The sequence below is a fragment of the Podarcis liolepis genome, assembly GCF_965112155.1.
Source record: "Podarcis liolepis genome assembly, chromosome: 17".
Lineage (NCBI taxonomy): Eukaryota > Metazoa > Chordata > Lepidosauria > Squamata > Lacertidae > Podarcis > Podarcis liolepis.
In genome coordinates, this window is record NC_139571.1 from 6,115,220 (window position 1) to 6,137,867 (window position 22,648).

Below are 22,648 nucleotides of genomic sequence, written 5' to 3' on the forward strand. Positions count from 1 at the left end.
TCGCTCCATAAGACGCACACACATTTCCCCTTACATTTTAGGAGGAAAAAGTGAGTCTTATAGAGCAAAAAATACGGTACTTGTTTATGCACATCCATAGAACCTTATATACTTAACCATCCAATTTTAAAACCTTCTTCATCTTATTACAAGTGACTTTTAAAAGTTATACTAATGTAAAAATCTGTACACAAAGCTTAAAAAATATGCATTGAACAATTGTCATTTTTTGTAATAAATAGTCCTGCATAGTTCAGTAATTTATTTTGCCAGTCTTCTTCTTGATCTTCTTTGGCTGAAGCGTTTTCCTTCCATAGGGGCTGCTTGGTCTTGGCCTGGCATCCAGTCTCGCATATCGGAACAGAGCCTTTCGCTCAAACAGTCCATCAAGTCCTGTACATCTCTATCATTTTTTTTCACACGCCAAAAAAAAAAAATTTCAAGCAGCAGACAAATACCGTGCAGCTTGTGCCTCTGGAGCAGGATTGTACCGTTTCCCATGCAGAGTCAACTTTATTTTGCACATGGGGAAATGCCATTCTGCCTCTGTGCCCCCACTCCAGTAGCACAGAGCATCTACTGTAGGCATAGTAGGGGGTGGCAGGCAGCAGTGTTGGGGGGCTCCTGTTGAATTTCATCTGTGGTGTAAATAGCAGCACACTGGTCCCTGCTGTAATGCGCAGGGCCGGCCCAAGACGGTTTGACACCTGAGGCCACAAAATGGCGCACCCCCAACCCGGGAGCAAAGGGGGAGTGAAGATTTACATTGGACACAAAAGGGGGGGGGTGTCAAGCCAACCTTCCCTGGTGGTTGAAGTGGGAATCAAAGGCAGTGGTGTGTGTGTGGGAAGGGGCCTGCTCTGAATCACACTGGGTGAGTACAGAACCCAGGAGACTCCAGAGGGCAGCCCCCCCACTTTCCTCCCTAGGAGTGGGAGGAGACCAGCGGTGCCAAGAGGCCACATTGGGGGGAGGGCTGCCAAGGAGGCAGCGGATCCGCTCTCCAACATCTTTACTTCAGCCATTGATGCCACCATGCCTTTCTTGGAGGTCGGAAATGCTGCTCCTATGGATGCTGCTGCCTGAGGCAGTCCCCTCAGCTTGCCTCATGGGTGGGCAGGCCCCGGTGATGTCTGTGCCATATTGTCCCCTTTTAAAAAGTCTCTTTAGAGTATTATTAAAATTATTATTTCTTTAAGAGAAGAGGCATCAAACCCAGAGGGCCAAACTACGCACCCAGCAGATAACCAGACCCCACAGCCATAATTTTTCACTGAAGGATGCCAGTCCCTCTGAATCCGACTTCAGTGGTTGGTTCAGTATCTGTTGGATGCTAAAGTTGCGTTTCCATGTCAAAGAGTTAGACCTGTCTGTTCTGAACTCTGGCCATTCTTCTCCTAGAAGCTGACTGCCAGTCCTGCTGTTGTCTCTCCTCCTCATACTTTGCGCGTCAAAACCGTACCGCCAGTTTAAAGCCCCCTCCTGCCCCCCTCCCATATTCTGCCTTTCAAGAGGCTTTCACTAGTCCAATCTGCCCCAGCTCCTCTGAGGCCTGAGCAGAGAAGCCCCTGCATCTCCCAGGTCCTCAGTCTGAACTGAGGAGCTTCCCCAGTCGGCAACCGTCCAGGTTTCCCCCTAGTCTGCAACCCCCATCAGCCCGTTATTCTGGCCAGCGATTAAGGATGATGGGCTCTGTAGTCCTTCAACAGCAGGAAGGCATCAGGTTGAGGAAGGCTGGTCTAAATGTTTGCACTATGCCTTGCCTCCCACATGGCTCCTACCAGCCAAGACCCCCACCCCTGGCCCAACTACCAGCATGAACATCATGTTCTCCAAGTTTCTTCCTGGCTCCTAGACTCTGTCATAGGCGCCAGTCCCTTTACGTCAGGAGTGGGGAACCTGTGGCCCTGCAGATATTGCTGGACTCCCAACTCCCATCAGCCCCAGCCACCATAACCAACAGTCAAGGATGATGGGAGCTGTAGTCCAGGAAGTCGTATGGCTCCCTTTCCCTGCTGTGCTTTGTTGTTGTTGTTGTTGTTGTTGTTGTTGTTGTTGTTGTTGTTGTTAACAATGCATTTTCCACAACACGGACTCTCCCCCTCCACAGAAGCGAAACCCTTTGCTTGTGTTGCGTGTGCCCCACCATTTTTCTCTGACCTGATTTTTGACTCTTCCCTCCCCTCTGACTTGCAGTTTGAGGGAAAGACGTCCTTCGGAATGTCGGTCTTCAACCTGAGCAACGCCATCATGGGCAGCGGCATCCTGGGCCTGGCCTACGCCATGAGGAACACGGGGATCGTCCTTTTTGTGTGAGTGCCCCTGCCTGGCACACCGGCCAGGGAGGCTTCAAAGCCCTGGGGAGAAGGAAGCGGGTGGGAACGCGCCCCACTCATCCCACCCAAGGGCACAGGCCATTGGCAGGGCAGCACGCACAGAGCTGCCTTTGGGGAGTACAGCAGAGCAGCAAACTCCCAACACAGAGCCAGATCGTCTAGCTCGGTAGCATTTGCAGGGACTGGCAGCGGCTGTCCAGGCTTTCAGGCACCTGAGATGCCAGTGATGGAACCCAGGACCTTCGGCATGTGAAGCAGATGTGCTGCCTGGAGCAGGGCGCTCCACCACATGGCCCTCGGGCCACATTCGGCCCTCAATGCCTTTTTTGGCTGCCCTTGCCAACATTTGATTCTCGCCCTTGCCCAGCCCTCGCCCTGGCTTCCCACATCTGGGTAAGTGAGATGTTGGGAAGGAGGCATGAGGCTTTGCCAGGGTCCTAGAGCCTCCTCCCTAAAGCCTACTTAGAGCTTTCCCAGCTTTGGGGAAAAGGTGGAAGGGCTCTAGGACAAATGTCGGCCTTGCTCCCCATCTTCCCAACAAGACAAGCGTGCAGCACAGAAGTTCCACATCAAAGTACACTTGTAGCCCACTTGGTATGAAACGTTGGACTGCCCTGGTCTGAGGTTTGATAGGACTCTGTGGCCTCTGGGATTTCTGTGCCTGGCTGCGGGAAGGGAGGGAGTTAGGTTTGGATTTGAAACTTGCCCCTGTGACTACAGTGTGTGGCTGATGCTTGCTTTTGTCCATCTCTTCACTAGGGTGCTTCTGATCTGCATTGCTTTGCTGTCCTCCTACTCCATCCACCTGCTGCTGAAATGCGCTGGCGTTGTGGGTAAGTTGTGGGCAGCGGTAGAAGCCCTTTGCTGCTCCTCGGATGTCATCTGTACTCGCCCCAAGAGGCACAAATCAAAGGTGTTCTGGCCGTGGGGAGTAGGAAACTTCATTCCTCTGTCTAGAGTCAGACAGTGTCTTTAGAGGAGAATTGGAATTGGTTCAAGAAGGGTTTCGCTGACACGCTGTATGTGTGAGTGCACAGATCTTTATTTTTAATACTACTACTACTAATAATAATAATAATAATAATTTTTATTTATACCCCGCCCTCCCTCAGGGCAGCTAACACCAAATAAAAACAATTGATTGAAATAAAGCTTAAAAAACAAGATTAAAATACAACATTAAAACATTAAAATGCAACCTCATTTCAGTGAAAACTCAACCAAAAACTTTTTTGGGGATAAAAAGTCAAGTCTTCACCAAGGCTCAGTTCTGCCTCTGGCTGAAGAGGCTTTGAAGGCTTTTAGAACAGTACCAACACTTGCCAAATCTGACAAGCCATGGCAGAGAAACCCATGCTTTAAACGTTCTCCTCAGCCTCTCTTGCACAACTTCTGCCACCTGCAGCTTCCAAAGTGCCCAGATTCCTGGTTTTTAAAATGATTGAGGCATGAGGTGAGTTGGCATTTGCAATTGAGTTGGATCTCTGTAGTGTTTTGTGTCAGCTGGGACCAGGCAAGCTATGCCTCAAGAGCATGTTTGGGCCTCCTTTCACTGCCTTAACGTAGAATCGCACACTTTCCTGACTAGGCAGGATAGGGACTGTCCCGTGAGTGCTGGGGTGGGGAGTGGCGATGTTCATGATGGGAGAAGCTTCACTGGTAAATAGAGGGGAGGTGGCTGAACTGGAGGACCAGTGACACTAACCGGGAGCCATGGGTTACAAGTAAGGTGATTTCCTAGCCATTTGTAAAAAAAAACAATAACAACAACAATCTGCATCTCTCTTTTTCATCTAGGAATTAGAGCCTACGAACAGCTGGGACTCCGGGCTTTTGGCCACGGGGGCAAAGTGGTTGCAGCTGTGATAATCTCAATACACAACATAGGAGGTAAGGGCTTGCTCTGACCCATAGATGTTCTGTGAGGCTAAGAAACAATCTGTCACGGTAACACAAAGCCCACCCGACACCCCCCCCCAAAGTCTGGTGCTCCACAACCTGTAGGCATTATTGATTGTCTCCCAACATAATGGCAAGAAGCATCCCATCCATTCATTTCTGTTTGTGCAGTAGAACTTCCTCCCGCTCTCCCCCCCTCCATGCAACCCCCCCCCAAACAGCTCCAGGGGTTCCCCCAACCCTTCGTAGAAGATTTGGGAGGGTGTGGGGCTTGCACAGGGTGATTAGAGGAGGAGAAAGTCTCCTTGTGCAAGTGGAAATCCTTGCGCTTACAGGGCATGTTACCGGGATACTGCCCTGAACATTTAGTCCATTTGTCTGTGCCAAATTTATCCTGTATTATGCTAGCAGGAGAGAATGTGTGGGCAAAGAACTGTATAGGGTGCCGAAACTCTGGTCATTTTCTCATGAATTCCGCATCATACCTGCTACCTGATTGGGTTGTATGCGAAATGGTGGAAAAATTTTGTCCTGCGGCCCTGCTGATTGCTCTCCTCCTGCCGGGTCAAGAAGGGAAATCCTCCTGACAGCTTTTTCTTTTCACAGCAATGTCCAGCTACCTGTTTATCGTTAAATCTGAGCTGCCACTCGTGATCCAAACTTTCTTAGGGCTGTCAGGGGACAACGGGTAAGCAAAACAACCTCCAGTTCAATTCTTAGTCCTGCACTGACCTTTCCCCCTCTGTTGTTTCTGTTTTCTTTTTAAATAAAAATTAGGAAGGGTCAGTGACCACGCTCAGTGTACAAATTTAATCCAAAAAGAAATAGAAGGTGACTTAGTAGGGCCTCACTTGACCATCTGCAACCTTTCTGAGCGCTTTTGGCATTTTCAAAAAGAACTGTGAGCACCGCAACAAAATGGTTGCCACGGCAGACCACAAAATGCCTGTGGAAGTGTGTTCTGCTACGATTTGCTGGCCCCTCCCCTGCTTGCTCACAATGTGTGTGTGTGTGTGGGGGGGTGTTTTGTAGATGCTGAGAGGGAGGCAGCCTGGCTGGGAGCAGGAAAAAGGGAAAATACACAGAGTCCATATCTTTCCAAGGCAGGGTGTGTGTGTGTGGAGAGGGGTGCGAATGCAACAAAAACATCTGTCACCCAGAGAGAAGGAGGTTGGAAAGCAAGCAAACAGACCCCAGAACGAAATATGGCTGGCAGGGGGAAATGGGATGGCAAACCAAGAAACAGAACGTGGGTGTTTGGGTGGGAAGCATCAGAGCCCCAGAGCTGAGGAAGGGCAACAACAAACACAAACCAGGTCCGGGTTTAGGGTGGTGTGGGTGGTTGCCCCACACAGGGTGCCAAGCTGAGGGACACCAAATTGAGGAGATCCACTAGATCCATTTGAGGGTGCCAAATTTTGGTCTTGCTCAGGGCGCCATTTTGTGAAAGATTGCCAAAGTCCACCCCTGCACAAACTTCCAGAGTGGAGGGGAAAACAACAACATATGATGATGATGATTTATTTATACCCCACCCATCGGGCTGGGTTTTCCCAGCCACTCTGGGCGGCTTCTAACGAAATATTAAAAATGCAATAAAACGTCAAACATTAAAAACTTCCCTAAGCAGGGCTGCCTTCAGATGTCTTCTAAAAGTCAGATAGTTGTTTATTTCTTTGACATCTGGTGGGAGGGCGTTCCACGGGGCAGGTGCCACCACCGAGAAGGCCCTCTGCCTAGTTCCCTGTAACTTCACTTCTCACTTCTTCAGGTATATACAGAAGAACCCTTGCAAGGAGGGGGACCAAACACCAACACTCCCCCCACTCCGCTGTTGTCAAGAAAGAGAGGGGAATAAACAACAACAATAGCTCAAACTCCCAGAGGAAGAGGAGAACACACACACACACACACACACACACACACACACACACGGTCTTCAGTTCCTTCCTTCTCTTCCTTCCTCCCTCCCTTCCTGGGCATCATTACTGCTATAGGCACCATGTTGAGGACAACCAGAATTGACCCCTAAGTACTACTATAGCAATTAACACCCTTTTCCACAACCCCTAGTGTGGACATAGGGAACCTGCAGCCCTACAGATATTAGCTGGACTAGAATTCCCAGCATCCCTGGCCACTGTCTCTGCTGGTGGGGGCTGATAGGAGTTGGAGTCCTGGAAGGTCACCCCAGGGTTCCCTGGCCCTGCCTGGACGCATCCCTCGGCTTATTCCACGGGAGGGTTTTTTTGTGTGTGATTTCAATTTACTAACAGTTGGCCAACAGATTTTTAAATTAAAATCCGTTTTCTAGCCAGTGAAAACACCCAGTAGTTTCAGCTCAGAGTCAACTTGGGGGCAGCACCCAATCACATCCGTGGTTATTTTAAGGATCTGAACCTGCATTGATCTTCCCTCTGGAGCCATCGTAGGACCGCTGTGACCCGCGATGAAAGTGGATCAGGATTCTTCCCCTTCTCTCTCCCCCCCCCCCCAATCTTGGCCCTTCCCTTCAAGCTAGTTCTGCTGTGAGGCCTTCGGGGCCGTTTTATGGAGGGAAGCAGCTGGCCTTTTTTGGCTCCATTTCCCTTCTATAAATGGCTCCCGGCAGCGTGGGGCTTGCTGCCCTCTTCACATGCCTTCCCTGAGCAAGAGAGCTTCTGGGCCCTGAGCAAGAGAGCTTCTGCCCCCAGCCGTTCCTCAGCAGTGTCCTGAATCGGAGGACCCGATCCCCCTCAAACAGAAACGCGTAGGGCACATCCCCCCCCCCCAAGTGAATTACAACCTTCCCCTTGACACCTGCATTTGATGTTCGCTTTGAACCTGGGGCCAAACTACCACATCGAAACACAGCTGTCTTGTAACATTATCCAGTCCAGAGTGAGATAAAGGGAAGGAGGAAAAGTGGCTGGAAAAGAAGGAGTTTTTGCAGAGGAAAGTGACCAGAAAGAAGGTTAAGCGCCCCTCCGTTCCCTGCCGCATTTGCACCAAAAATCAGCCCCCCGCCCCGTCCCCAAGGCTGCCTCGTGGCAAAGTAACCTCTGGCTAATGTTTCACATAGCTGTGTTGTGTAACATGTTGTTTGAACCTCTCACTCCCAGCTGTTAAAAACAGTAAATCAAAATGCTATGTTTCTGTGAGGGAGAATCCTGCTCAGTCAGCCTTGAGGCCCAGGGCTGCTACTGTTGGAGAAAGTGGGCCCATTAGTTGAATAAATATTATTTACTTATTACATATTTATAGACCACCTTTTTCTTCTAACAGTCTCAAGGTGGTGTACGTGGTTCTTTTCCCCACCCCCACCCCCAATTTTATCCTAACAACAACCCTGTGAGGTAGGTTAGGCTGCGAGATTGTGACCCATTGAACTTCATGGCTGAGCGGGGATTCGAACCCTGGTCTCTCCCAGCTCCTAGTCCAACACTTTAACCGTTTTGCCACACTGGCTATTGAAAAGATAGATATAGAAAAGATGGTGCCAAGTTACAGAGTTCTGGTGTCCATTGTGCCGGCTGAATGTAGCCCTGGAAGCTGGGAGGGTCCTTGGTGGGCTTCACGGAGCAGGGTAGAAGAAAACTTGCCTTCCATTTCACTCATAAGGAAAAGAAAAGCTACACCTAAACAGTGGTATCTCGGGTTAAGAACTTAATTCGTTCCGGAGGTCCGTTCTTAACCTGAAACTATTCTTAACCTGAAGCACCAGTTTTGCTAATGGGGCCTCCTGCTGCCGCTGCGCCGCCAGAGCACAATTTCTGTTCTCATCCTGAAGCAAAGTTCTTAACCCAAGGTACTATTTCTGGTACTATTGCATGGGTCGTATTCCGCCACTTCTGCGCATGCGCGTGATGTCATTTTGAGCATCTGCGCATGCGCGAGCGGTGAAACCCGGAAATAACAAGCTCCATTACTTCCGGGTCGCCGTGGAGTGCAATCCGAAAATACTTAACTTGAAGCTACTTCAACCCGAGGTATGACTGTATTTTGGCTGATTATGTGGAGTGACTAAAAGGGGATGGGGGTGGTCACTGTGTACAGTTAAATTCACTTCCCGCAAAATGCTGTCTCAGGGTATTCCCCTGGTCTAGAAGATGCTTTGTGGTTTTTTATTCTCATGCCTCCACTTGGAGTCACTGGGGTTAGGAAAGTTTGTTTTAGAAAACTAAAAATTAAAGCTATCAATATTCTGTTGAGGCTCCCTTATACAGTCTGGTTCATCCAGCGCTGTTCCATCTCGTCTTGAGAGCTGCTTGATCTCCCAGTTTCTGGCAGAGGGCCTTTCCTAGCATTTGGTACCCAAGATAACTTACAAACTTCCTAGTTAAGAAGTGCAGTCTAAAAACAAACTATATACCATTTAAAAATAAAATAGAAATACATCTTAAAACGGTTAAAACCAAAATATAGAAACACATAAAAACATGCAAAAAATCAATGAAACAGAAATCCAGAGGATGGAAAACAGGGTCTGATCTCATGGGTCAGAGAAAGCCTGGGCAGAAGATAATTATTCCCAAGACATATGAAGCCCCCTGTATGGCAAAGGGAAGCACATTCCACAGTGCAGGGGCAATAACAGAAAGTGCCTGTTTCGGGCCATCGCCCTATGATATTCTGTAGGGTGTGATGCCGCAAAGGCTTACAAGACAGGTGATCTTTCAGGGACCTGAGTTGTTCAGAGCTTTGTGTGTCAACAAGACCTTCAACGTGACCCGGTAGCTGACTGACAACCAGTGCACATCCTCAGCACTGGCGTAAGGTGTGCATGCCCAGCGGCTCCTCTCAGCCGCCCGGCTGCAAAATTCTGCATTATCTGCGGCTACTAGATCCATCCCAAGGGAAGTCCCAGGCAGAGCACATTGCAGTAGCAGGGAATGGCAAACCTGAGTCTGTTGCAGCAGAAATAACTTTAAAAGGCATTTGCCATGGGCACAAGCTTTCTGATGACATGGACACCAGCTTTCCAACAGTTTATAAAAGCAGCTAGACCTTGAGGGTGCCAGGTGTGTTTGTTGCTTTTTGTTACAGCACAAAGAACATGGCTTCCTGTCTCGGAAGTATTCTGCTGGTTGTTCTTGCTCATTAATATCCATATAGACTTAACGGAGGGGACGGGATTGAGTGAGCAAGTGCCAAGGAGAACCGGGACCCTGTGCTTCCCAGCCACTGTGCAGAAGGGGGAATTCAAGCTCATTGCACAAAGGCGAGAAAAGCTGCCCAAATTCCCTCTTGGATGCAACGGTTAAAGGACAGGAGCCCTGCTTACTTTTGCCTCTGTTCACCTGAGGGGGAAAACATAGCATCCATTGGCTGTTGTGACCTTGATATTGTTTGTTTTCAGCGAGTGGTACATGAACGGGAATGTCTTGATCATCGTTGTCAGCGTTGGTGTCATCCTGCCCCTGGCTATGATGAAACATTTGGGTAAGTGGTGGAGAGCATCTGTCCCTGGTGTTTTGCTTGGGTACACTTGGATAAGCAATGGCCCAGCCACGGGGTGTGTGTGTGTGTGTGTGTGTGTGTGTGTGTCTGCAGGGCCGTTTTTACCCAGCGGTGCGGGGCACCTGGGCGCCGAATTCTGGGGGGCAGCAGGCACCTATCACTGAAGCTGCCTAAGCTCTAAACTATCTACCTGGTCGGCGATTGGTGACTGCGGCAATGTCCGCTGTGTATTGGCTGCCGCTGCGGCAATTGTGAGTGACAGGTGGCTGCTTCCGCTGATTGGGCAGACGCTAGGCAGCAATGGCAGCACGTGTGATTGCAAGCGGCGCTCTGGCGGGTGAGTCATAATAATGTTTAATTTGGGGGCGCTGGGCAGATCTTTGCACCCCGGTGGTGCATATGCTAAAGACAGCCCTGTGTGTGTGTGTGTGTGTGTGTGTGTGTGTGTGTGTGTGTCACTGCAGTGAACATTTCCTTCCTTCTTCCCTGAGAGTTGAAGGCAATGTTGTTTGTGTCTCTCCTGCCCTCTGCTGGAGGGAATCGGCTTTGGCATCATATGAGTAGCATCCTGTTCTCACACTGTCCGGTCAAACCTGCTACTTCCTCTGGGGAATTACTGTATGTTTGCATGCCCATGGGAAATGTTGCGGGTGAAGAAGAATCTATGTGTCCTGTTGCAGGGGGTTGGGCCAGTCTTAAGAAATTTATTTGAAGTAAATAAATAGGTGTCAAAGTTTACTTCTAGAGTAGGTTGCCACTTACCTCTGTGCTCCCAGAATGTTCCTGGAATGAAGATAGGGTGGTCCGTGGCCACCATTAAGAGGGTCCTTTCACAGACAACACACACACGCCCTTTCCTGATCAAGTACAGTTGTGCCCTGCAAGACGAATGCCTCGCAAGACGGAAAACTCACTAGACGAAAGAGTTTTCTGTTTTGGAGGTGCTTCGCAAAACAAATCTCCTATGGGCTTGCTTCGCAAGACGAAAATGTCTTGCGAGTTCCTGCGGGGTTTTTTTCCTTCCCCCCCTTTTTCTAAGCCGCTAAGCCGCTTATCAGCTGATCCGATAAGCTGATAAGCCGCTAAAAGCCACTAAAAGCCGCTAATAGCGCTAATCCTCTAATGCGTCAATGGGCTTGCTTCGCAAGACGAAAAAACCGCTAGACGAAGAGAATCACGGAACGGATTCTTTTCGTCTTGCGAGGCACCACTGTAATTAATATTTTTTAAGGAAGCCACTGTCTCCACTGCAAGCAGACCTTTGCCCATGTGAATCACGGCAGTCCCTTCCAGCCAACCTATTTATGGAGCATTCATTCTGGTTTGTTGGCACAAAGTTTGCAGAGAGGTTAGACAGCAATAGCTTTTCATGTAACACTTGGTTCTGATTTGTTTGCGTGGAAGTCGGGCAAGCGTTATCTCACGCCATCCAGTGCATTTTTCTGTCACTTTTCCTTATTGCGAAAAAAGTATCGATTCTTTTAGGGGAAGCTGGTTTGCTTTGCAACAGTGCCTATTCACCTTAAGTTGTGCAACCTGAATTTGTTGGTGCGCCATTGAACCCCGTCACAAAATAGTGGTGTTCTGGAAGCACCCAATAAATATGTTCACCCTATCCCCCCAACTTCCCCTCTATAGGGTGGCCTAAATGTGCTTCCTAGTCCGGCAAAACTGCAGAAATTTCAAGTATTCCCCCTAGCCCTAACCCTGTTTGTTTGTTTGTTTGTTTGTGATCAGGGTTCTTGTGCCTTTTAGCAGAACAATAGAGAGAGAGGTCCAACAGGTGCTGTTTTTGTTGGCATGGAGCAGGGGTCAGCAAACTTTTTCAGCAGGGGGCCGGTCCACCATCCCTCAGACCATGTGGGGGGCCGGACTGTATTTTGAAAAAAAAATATGAATGAATTCCTATGCCCCACAAATAACCCAGAGATGCATTTTAAATAAAAGCACACATTCTGCTCATGTAAAAACACGCTGATTCCCGGACTGTCTGCAGGCCGGATTGAGAAGGTGATTGGGCCGGATCCTGCCCCCGGGCCTTAGTTTGCCTACCCATGGCATGGAGATAACATGTTGAGCAAGAAATGGCATTGTTTACAAGCAGGTTGAAGAGAACTGAACAGAGGACCTGTTCTAATCCTTGTTATCATTTACTCTATGTGGAAGCTTGATGTGCTCTCTCTCTCTCTCTCTCTCTCTCTCTCTCTCTCCCTCTCTCCCTCCCTCCCTCCCTTTCCCTCCTTCTCCTCACAGGTTATCTTGGTTATACCAGTGGGCTCTCCCTCACCTGTATGTGTTTCTTCCTCATCTCGGTGAGTTGATGGGAATTTTCAGAAGCGCCGTCTTCTCCCACCTGGAGAATTGTGTTTTCTTTATAAGCTGCCAGGTGTAATAGGAAATGGGTATCCAGGGCTCCTAGTACTTAATACAGAAATGAATTTTGTGGCAGCTTCTCCCTCCACTCCCTGCTCCTTTTCCAAGCTTGGTATTCAACATCAGTTTTCATTCCCGCCTTAAAGGTGATCTACAAGAAATTTGAGATTCCCTGCCCCCTCAATGGGACGCACTCTGAAAAGCCCCCCGTCTACTATAATGGGAACAATGGCACTTTGGGGTCCAATGATGATGATGATGATGTCTGTGCTCCTGAGGTCTTCACTGTCAACTCCCAGGTTAGTAGGAAGGATCCTGAAAAGGATTCTGGGGGACGTGGAGGGGCTTAAAAGTGGCTGCAAGGTTGACATGCAAGCAACGGGACAAGGATAACTGTGACTTTCAAGATGAATGGGAACCCTTTACAAAGTATTTGAAGACGCAACAAAGCGAATTGGACTCCTTGGCTGGTTTTGAATAAACATTCACAAACTTTTTATTGATAATAATCAGCTAAATAGTTTGAGGATCTATACAACTTTGTAACATGCAGAAAACAGCATTTTTTGAGAAATCAAAGACTGGAAATGAGGGAAGTAGGGAGGTGGGGGTGAGTGAGTTCTGTGGGGGGAGGGAGTAAAAATGGGGGGCGGAATAAGGATGATATGTTTCTGGATAATATGTTTTGTTTTGATTTTGAGTAAAAAGGTTATTTTTAAAAAGTGGCTGCAAGGCATAGAGAAACTGCATCAAATGAGGAGCTTAGAAGTGAACTTGTAGGTTTTTATGGGAGATCTGATAACCTGTGTGTGTGTGTGTGTGTGTGTGTGTGCATACTTCAGACATGGGTCTGAAGTAGGGACGCGGATGGTGCTGTGGTCTAAACTACTGAGCCTTTTGGGCAGAGGTCGGCAAGGCATACCGGGCATGGGCCGGATCACTCCCATGGAGATTGTCCGTGGGCCGGGCCGGCGCAGCGTGAAGCCAGAAATCACATCTGCACATGTCCACGGCGCTGGAAATCGCTTCTGTGCATGCCCAGATGCCGAAAACCGTGCCTGCGCAGAAGTAATTTCCGAACGATATGAATCAGAACCATGTGATGATTTCTGGACCGTCTGTGGGCCGGATCCAGAACCCATTGGGGCCGGAACCGGCCCACAGACCTTAGAGTGCTGACCTCTGCTCTTGGGCTTGCTGATCAGAAGGTTGGCAGTTTGAATCCCCGCGATGGGGTGAGCTCCCTTTGCCCTGTCCCAGCTCCTACCAACCTAGCAGTTTGAAAGCATGCCAGTGCAAGCAGATAAATAGGTACCACTGCGCCAGGAAGGTAAACAGTGTTTCTGTGCACTCTGGTTTCTGTTATGGTGCTCCATTGCGCCAGAAGCGGTTTAGTCATGTTGACTGCATGACCTGGAAAAGCTGTCTATGTGCAAATGCTGGCTTCCTCAGCCTGAAAGCGAGATTTTTGCCGCAACCCCATAGTCGCCTTTGACTGGACTTAATCTGTCCAGGGGTCCTTTACCTTTTACCTTTTACTTCATAAATACAAGGAAGACATTTAATTCTCCAGTAAGTGAGGAAGAAGAATGCCAAGCAAACTTGAGTAAAAACTACTGGCTCACTTGGGCTTCCTATGGACAGAGGACTCCAAAAAGTTTGAGGAAATTACGAAGCCAACCCCTGACAATTCTGTTTCCAAAATGTTTCTGTAAACATCAGATACTGTAATTCTGGAATGAAGCTAGGATTACTTTTACTCATAAAACATATCAAGGTAGTTTAAACCAGGAATGGGCAACATTTCCATGAAGGACCACTTCTCCTCAGGGGTGGCATACTAGTGGCTTTAAAACAGGTCCGGGGACAGAGGGGAAGGCCCGCGGCGCTTCCCCTCTGTCCCTGGACGGTCTCCATAGGAACGCATTGATTGAGTTTCAATGCATTCCTATGGGAAACCGTGCTTCGCAAGACGAAAAACTCGCAAGAAGAAAAAACTTGCGGAACGAATTAATTTCGTCTTGCGAGGCACCACTGTATAAACTTCAGGAACAGGTTTCATATTTAGGGACGAACTTCTCAGGTAATATCAGAACAGCCTTTGCTATAATTAATTCCCGTAATGCTATAATGGTGAAGAAGCCACTGTGAAGTTCATGGATGCAGATGAAGCATTTGATGCGCTAGAATGGTAATTTATCTTCTCACTTTTAGAAAGATTCAATCTGCAGAGATTGCCATGAATTCTCATATACCAGTTGTGAAGCAAAGGATGGCCAAACTCTAGTGTGATGCCCCAGTGTCAAAACCTTACTATAATGGTAAGGCACAGGAAGGGAAAGAGCACAGAAAAATGTGTAAATACAGTGGTGCCTCGCAAGACAAAATTAATTCGTTCCGCGAATTTTTTCGTCTAGCGAATTTTTCGTCTTGCGAAGCACGGTTTCCCATAGGAATGCATTGAAAATCAATTAATGCGTTCCCATGGTCAAAAAAAGTCCAAACAAAGCCAAATTTGGTACAACAAGAGTTTATTAAGTGCTCTTTAAAGTCACACACACTGTAAAGAGCATTTCAAAATTCAAATCCAGAATTTTTTTTAAAAAACAGCAGAGTGGCCCAATGGTCACAGAAAATCATAAAAATGCAGGAAAAAAACCAAGCTTCCAGATTCTTGCAAACCCCTCCCCAACTGTTCCCCCAGCCACCCAGCACACAGAAATTCAAATCCAGATTTTTTTTAAAAAAAACAGCAGAGTGGCCCAATGGTCACAGAAAATCATAAAAATGCAGAAAAAAACAAGCTTCCAGATTCTTGCAAACCCCTCCCCAACTGTTCCCCCAGCCACCCAGCACACAGAAATTCAAATCCAGAATTTTTTTAAAAAAACAGCAGAGTGGTCCAATGGTCACAGAAAATAATAAAAATGCAGAAAAAAACACACAAGCTTCCAGATTCTTGCAAACCCCTTCCCAACACCAAGTCCTTGAATTCCAAACACCCCAACCCAAAATCCAAAACCCCCCAAAAAAGTTTTAAAAGCTTAACTTACCAAATGGCTGCAAAAGAAGTTTTGGAAAAGCTTCAAAAATCACCAAAGTCTTTAAAAACCTCAAAAAAGGCTACTATGTACACTGCGTTCTATGAGTTGCTCCTCGAAGTCAAGTCGCAACTGTATTAATAGTGTTAAGAAAAAGGAAACAAACTTGCAAGACGTTTTCGTCTTGCGAAGCAAGCCCATAGGGAAATTCGTCTTGCGAAGCAGCTCAAAAACGGAAAACCCTTTCGTCTAGCGAGTTTTCCGTCTTGCGAGGTACCACTGTATACACCTTCCATTTTGGAAATTTAAACATGGCATTGACGTCAGTGTTTGCCATTGCTTTTCAGTTTTGCCAGTAGCTTACTTCTGAATTTGTAGTTCCTGTTTTCATTGCCCAATATGTTTATTATTATTAATAATAGTAGTAGTAGTAAGAAGTAATAGATCCCAAAAATAATTCAATTCATTTTAGTGTAGTTTAATAGCAGGGGTAGAAACCTCCACTCCCCAGACGAAATACGGCTCATCAGGCCTCTGATTCCAGTCCAATTCGCTTCTGCATGTCACATCCTTGCCAGTACAGTAGTACCTCTGGTTACAAACTTAATTCGTTCCGGAGGTCTGTTCTTAACTTGAGGTACCACTTTACCTAATGGGGCCTCCTGCTTCCACACAATTTCTGTTCTCATCCTGAGGTAAAGTTCTTAACCCGAGGTACTACTTCCAGGTTAGCGGAGTCTGTGACCCGAAGTGTTTGTAACCTGAGGTGTTTGTAGCCCGAGGTACCACTGTATAGAAGTCAGTCAGAATGGCAAAGCAAGGATAGGGTTTGTGTTGCTTACCTGACGGCCAGTTGGGCAGGCAAAGTAGTTGTATCTGAGCTGTATCTGGGAAAGGGAGCCCCATTTGCACTGCACTGTATGGAGGTAAATGGGTGAGTGTGAATGGGTGAGACAAAGTCCAATGCACAGAGCTTAACAAAGTGCTTGAGAGCCAGCTCGTTGTTGGGTGCTTGGAAACTGCAGTGCAAGAGTCTTTGCAGCTCTGGTAGCAGCAAGCACTGTGCATTGAAACTGCTATTGGAGCAAGACGCATTCTGCCCTCCCTAAAAAAAAACCCGGAAAGGATATGCTGGAAGTTCTGGGTTTCAGATGTGGCAAGTGGAGCAGAGAATGGATTTATACTCCCTCTCCTTTCACAGACGGCCTACGCCATCCCCATCCTGGCATTTGCCTTTGTCTGCCATCCAGAAGTTCTGCCCATTTACACTGAGCTGCGCAGGTACGTAAACTGCAGGCATGATAGAAGGTTAAAAGAGGGGAAGCCTGTTCTTTTTCAACGCTTTAAAACGGGGTAAGGAAGGAGGGAGGGTAGGAGAAAGTGCAAAAGATTCCTCCCCCCCCCAAGAAAAAGGAACATTGGACAGAAACTCTCCAAATGTAAGAATAATCTGGCTGCTGGATCATGCCAGTGGGATAGTCCAGTATCCTGTGGCCAGACAAATACTGTGGACAAGCCCACAAACACGGCATGAGCCCAACAGCACTCTCCCCACTTGTTTCCTGCAATAAGTTTCACCAAACTGCAGGGGTCTCTTCTAACTGGGGGAAAGCGGGGGGCTGGAATAGAGGAGCACATCACAGGGGAGCAAGGACAGCCCCAGGATGCTGCCTGGGGGTTGGATTCCCACCCAGCCATCATAAAACATCACCACACCCACTTGGAATCCAGCCAGTCGTCATCCCCAGGTCACATGAGTGGTAGGTGCGCTTCTCTTTGGGAAATGAGGGGTTGCCCCTGAGGCTTCTGGGATACCCTCTCAGGTCTTGGAGGGGGAACCTGTCGTGTTTGCGTGCTGCGTTTTGATTGGTGCTTGGGGACCAGCACTGACTGTGGGTTTCCATCTTGAATGGGATAGACCTCAAATCTCCATTGACTGGCAAGGGCTTGGGAGCCAGAAATCCTAGGTTCTGTTACCCCACACCGCTCTGAAAAGGGATTGGGGCTAAATATAGGTTATAAACAGTAGACGTGAACTCTCTGTGCCTTGCCTAGGGCCTCCAAACGTCGGATGCAGAATGTAGCAAATGTCTCCATCCTCGCCATGTTTGTCATGTACCTGCTGACCGCCATTTTTGGCTACCTCACTTTCTACGGTAAGGAACAACCTCCCTCAGTAGGTAATAGTGGGAGACAAACCATTTAATTATCTTTCATGCACAGGAACAGAGAAGTGAACAGATCCGTCCCTCCTATGAGGTAGAATGATGCAGTAGCATCAGACTTCAAGGGTCGTGAAACAGCAACACTTTGTTAGTTGCATGTGGTGACCATTTCAGGCACATTCAATTGATGTGCAATTGCTGATGTGTAATCGCTGATACACAGGTCCTTTTGGACCTGAAAGAGTACGGAAAGGGGTTGGGGCCTGTGTTTAATTTACTATTGCTGTACAGTGGTACCTCGGTTTAAGCACAGTCCTGTTTACGAACGATTCAGTTTACGAACTCCGCAAAACCGGAAGTAGTGTCCCGGTTTGTGAACTTTTGTTGTTATTGTTTAGTCGTGTCCGACTCTTCGTGACCCCATGGACCAGAGCATACCAGGCACTCCTGTCTCGGTCTAAAAACAGTCTAAAAAATGGTCTAAAAATGGAATCCGAACAGTGGAAGGGCACTGACAGCAGGAGGCCTCATCAGGGAAAGTGTGCCTCGGTTTAAGAATGGTTTCAGTTGAAGAACAAACTTCCGGAACGGATTAAGTTTGTAAACCGTGGTACCACTGTATAGTGTACTCAGAATAACTTCTCCACTCAACGGTACAGTCATGATAAAATGCACTTCTAGAACGTTATATCGGATACAAAATTAAAAAAAGAGTTGGTCTTCCTGCACTTGCATGTTTTTTTGTGCAAACCAAGTTGAAAGATAAGGTGTACACGTTCTTTTTTTGAGCATGCAGGCAACTGTCTTAAAAAAAATTCCTAAGGGAATGTGTGCAGATCCTGTTTGGTTCAGCTCCTGTCATGCTGGGGGCAAGGCAGATGGGAAGCCTATCTTTAGGTAGCACAAAAAGTAGAGTCTTTTATTGGCTCAGAACAAGACGGACATGAAAACTTTTCATTGGTCTAGGAGTATCACATGATGCGCTCCCCCCCCCCCCGATAAGATGCTTCCTGGCTGGACTGGCTCATACTGAGTCTGACCATTGGTCTATCTGGTTCAGCATTGTTTACATCAAGGGTGGCCAACCTTTTTATGCCAGGGAACAGACTTGGAATTTCGAGAAAGTGTCATGAGCATCAGTGACAAAATGGCTGCCATGAGGACATAGTATATATATCACAAAATGGCTGCTGTGGGGTGTGCATGACCCAAAATGGCTGCCACGGGTGTGACATAAAGGCTTCAGTGTTGGAGAGGCTGAGCAGGAAGAGTGAACTGTCATTCACAGTGGATTTTTGAGGGGGTATTTATGGACACCTGTTGTGGGTTCCATGGGAGATGCTGGTGGGCACATTGGCAACCGTGGGCACCATGTTGGAAATCTTACTGGCAACAGTTTGGCAGGGTTTCAGACAAGTCTTTGCCAGCCCTACCTAAAGTTGATGTGGATTGAACCTGGGATTTTGTGCATAAAAAGCACACACCCTCTCTCTCGTTGCGCTACATCTCTTCCTTTCCTGGCCAAAGATTGATGCTGGCACAAAGCCTGAATCCACACCCCGATGTCACTCCTGTCTCCAGCTCAAGATCTTTTGCCAGCTTGAGAACTAATGGCATCCTAAAGTACCCTTTTAAGGACCTTTCTGAAGTCCCAGTCAAAAGCCCTCCCATCTGGCCCCAGACCCTGTCGTTTCACGTCCGCCACCTCTCGGACTGATGAGTATATCTCTTCTCCTTTCTGGCAGAGAGTGTTGAAGCAGAGATGCTGCACACTTATATCAAAGTTGACGCCATGGACAAGCTCATTCTCTCTGTGCGGTTGGCTGTGCTGATGGCTGTGACACTCACGGTGCCTGTGGTTCTGTTCCCGGTAAGAGATTGCCTTTTTCATCCCCTGTTGCAGCGTCAAATGGCTTTCCTCCCCAAAGCACCTGCAGTTAGTTTCTCCAGTCTGCCTCCCTTCCTCTCTCTCTGCCATCCCAATTCAGTGTCAGAAGCATTCTGAGGTCGGGAATGAGGCAACTTTTGGCCCTCCAGCTGTTGCTGAACTACAAGTCCCACCAACTCCAGCTGGTCAGCGCTGATGGGACTTGTCGTTAAGCAACATCCAGGGAGCCAGAAGATTTCAAACATCAGATTTAGGCACTGGCTTAAACCAGGCTTTCCCTGAGAGGTGATCCAGCTATGTCGATCTGCTCATCTGATCTGTTGCTCGATTGATGCTTTCTGTACAGTGGTGTCCCGCAAGACGAATGCCTCGCAAGACGGAAAACTCGCTAGATGAAAGAGTTTTCCGTTTTTTGAGTCGTTCTGCAAGACGAATTTCCCTATGGGCTTGCTTTGCAAGATGAAACGTCTTGCGAGTTCTTGCGAGTTTGTTTCCTTTTTCTTAAAGCCGCTAAGCCGTTAATAGCCGCTAAGCCGCTAAGCTGTTAATAGCCGCTAAGCCGCTAATAGCTGTGCTTCGCAAGACGAAAAAACCGCAAGATGAAGAGACTCGCGGAACGGATTAATTTTGTCTTGCGAGGCACCACTGTATTTGTTTTATCAATGTAATTTAATTGTTGTTGTTTGCTACCATGATGTGTATCTAGGCATTGACAGTATAGGGATTTCTTTGCAAATACATAAAAATAAATGTGAGCAGCTATTAAAGCCCCTGCCATTGAGCAAAGACAACCCAGTAAAGGCTAATATTGATCCTGGAATAAGGCGCCGTAATAGGCTATTGGTTGTTTTTGCCGTGGCAGAGAGATAAAGCTAAAAACCTTGGAGACTTGCATTTGAACAGCGAGTGACAGAGATCTCTTGCGTATCCCTTAGTGCCTCTTTGCCCAGTGTAGCTCACACTCTCATTCCCACCACAGATCCGCAGGGCCATCCAGCAGCTGCTGTTTCACAAAAAGGATTTCAGCTGGGTCCGCCATGTCATCATTGCCTGCTGCCTCCTCGTTATTGTCAACCTTCTTGTCATCTTCGTGCCAAACATCAAGGACATTTTTGGAGTCATTGGTATGTATGACCTGTGTTAGGAAGGCGTAGCAGAGGGGCTCGGGGCTGGGCTTCACCTTAACATTCATCAGCAACCTCACAAGCAGTTTTTTAAAAACTGGATATTGGGTGCCTGGAGGTGAGCAGGGTTTAGCATGCGGCAGTGAGTTTTAGAGTTTGTGGCTGGGGAACCTTGCATATGTGTCTAATGATACAACATTTTAGACTTCCGTCAACAACCTCTGATGATTTTTCGTTCTTTATTACTTATTCTGCATTTCTTAATTTCTCTATTACTCTTAATTATCATTAACTAATAATTCTCCTCATAATCTTTCTTGCAATATTTCAAATAGTCCTCCTTACAGAACTTCTTGCAGTCCTATTAGTGTAATCTGTTCGTTACAATTGCTTTTCAAATAGTTCAGGGGTCTGCAACCCGCGGCTCCGGAGCCGCATGTGGCTCTTTTACACCTTTGCCGCAGCTCCGGGGTGGATACTAGCGAGGGGAGGAGGCGCATTGTGCGCCCCAACACTCCCCACTGTGGCAGGCACTGTCCTGGCTGTGACGTCACATGGGGGCGGTGCGTGCGTTAGTCATGCACCGTCCCGACGTCACCTTCCCGCCCGCTACATTGTAAGGGGCATGTACGCTGGTCACTGCATTAAAAGGGGGCATGTACGCTGGTCACTGTTTTGAAGGGGAGTGAAGAACACACACACACAGAAAAAGGTAACTTGTTAATTTAACATTTATTTCTATGAGGAGGAGTAATTCTGAGGGGTCAAACAAAGAAATAATTTTTTTAAAAGTGACAAAAAAGTTATTTTTATAATGACGAGTTTTGGGGCTCCCAGTTTTTTTTTCTTCGGAAACGAGTCCAAGTGGCTCTTTTTGTCTTAAAGGTTGCAGACCCCTGAAATAGTTCATATATTTACTCCAGTCTTCTAAGAATCTCTGGTTCCGCAGGTTTCGAATCCTTCATGTTAATTTATCTAATTCTGCATAGTCCATTAATTTCACCCACCGTTCTTCTTTCGTCGGTAATTCTTCTTGCTTCCATTTTTGTGCCAATAAGTGTGTGTGGATTGTTGGAGCAGGTGGGGTGGGCGATTTTCTTGAGATCGTGCCAGGGAGGGAAGTGTCCTGTTCTGGAGAGTCTCTTAAAGGATCGACCCTCTGACCTGGAGACTGGGACTCATTCTTTGCTCCTTGGTGTGGTCTGCTCCCTGAGCTGTTGGACTGGCAAGGTGACATGGGAAGCCTTTGGATCCTTGGTGTGGGGGGGAATGTGCCTTTAAAAGCCCTGGTGCTGCAGAACTTGGTTTCAGGGGCTACTGTCTGCCAGACTCTGATTCAGGGATCCTTTGATCACCAACATCAGACTCAGGATGTGATGCTGCTTTGAATGTATGGCAGAGATGTTAACCTAGGATACCCAAGAATATGTTCCCTTTTCTGACTCTTCCCGCCTCAGGAGCCACGTCGGCCCCCAGCCTCATCTTCATCCTCCCAAGCATCTTCTACATCCGCATTATCCCCAACGAGAAAGAGCCCCTGAGATCCAGATCCAAAATACAGGTACCAGATCCTGGCCGGTGGGTGGGAATGTGAGAGGGAAGGGAAAGTGGTTCAACGTGGTAGGCCAAAGGAAATGGGGGCGGGAGCTCAGTCAAGGATGAGATGGGCCCATGGGAGGCCAGGTGAAAGTGTAGCTGCTCCAAGCTTTTCTTGGCTGAAAATGCATTTATTTTTATCCTGCTTTTCAGACAGTTCACCTCCATTAAAAGAGAGAGAGAGAGAGAGAAGCCCTGTCGATGAGTTTGCAAAGATATACAAGGGAAGGGAATAGGTAGCATAGCTGTCAACTTTCCCCTTTTCTTGCGAGGAATCCTATTCGGAATAAGGGAATTTCCCTTTAAAAAAGGAAAACGTTGATAGCTATGATAGGTAGAGAGGGAGGGGATTCAAGCTAAGATTGAGTATAGGTGGCAAGAGAAGAGTTTGGGTGTTCTAGGCTGTGGGAGACACATGTTCACCCATGAAACTTCCAAGCCTAGTTTGTTGAAGACACGCAATTGGTCCGCCACACCTTCTAGCTGCCCATAAAAAATCATTTCAGCAATTGTCAACAAAATCACAGCTGGTTTTCAAGTCTCTCTGAGACTCCTTAGACACCGTAGTAAGGCATGTAAAAGGTATATATAAAAGGTAGAATGTACCATATAAAAGGTAGAATGAGGCTGAATCCAAGAACTAACATGGCAAGTGGGATACTCATTTCCAAGTAGGGGGACAGCCCCCTCTTTCCCTCCCCATTAGACCATGCAACCCCTCCATCTCTCCCCACTGAAGCTTGCAAGGTACTGTATTTTTTGCTCTATAAGACACACTTTCCCCCTC

General features: G+C 47.6%; 1 protein-coding gene across 4 annotated transcripts in view; it reads left to right on the forward strand.

Moving 5' to 3' along the window:
- The window catches only part of SLC38A5 (solute carrier family 38 member 5), a 77,737-nt gene that overhangs the window by 45,541 nt on the left and 9,548 nt on the right, over positions 1-22,648 (forward strand). For all 4 annotated transcript variants that reach the window (XR_014520785.1, XM_083483100.1, XM_083483098.1 and 1 more), the window contains exons 4-15: positions 2,197-2,312; positions 3,096-3,169; positions 4,134-4,226; positions 4,842-4,923; positions 9,574-9,656; positions 11,928-11,986; positions 12,194-12,346; positions 16,290-16,369; positions 17,144-17,244; positions 18,999-19,123; positions 20,121-20,265; positions 21,723-21,826. Coding sequence is in view for 3 of the 4 variants with exons in the window: in XM_083483100.1 (XP_083339226.1) it covers positions 2,197-2,312; positions 3,096-3,169; positions 4,134-4,226; positions 4,842-4,923; positions 9,574-9,656; positions 11,928-11,986; positions 12,194-12,346; positions 16,290-16,369; positions 17,144-17,244; positions 18,999-19,123; positions 20,121-20,265; positions 21,723-21,826 (1,215 nt within the window). In the remaining variant the exon portion in view is untranslated. The remainder of the gene's footprint in view (positions 1-2,196; positions 2,313-3,095; positions 3,170-4,133; positions 4,227-4,841; positions 4,924-9,573; positions 9,657-11,927; positions 11,987-12,193; positions 12,347-16,289; positions 16,370-17,143; positions 17,245-18,998; positions 19,124-20,120; positions 20,266-21,722; positions 21,827-22,648) is intronic.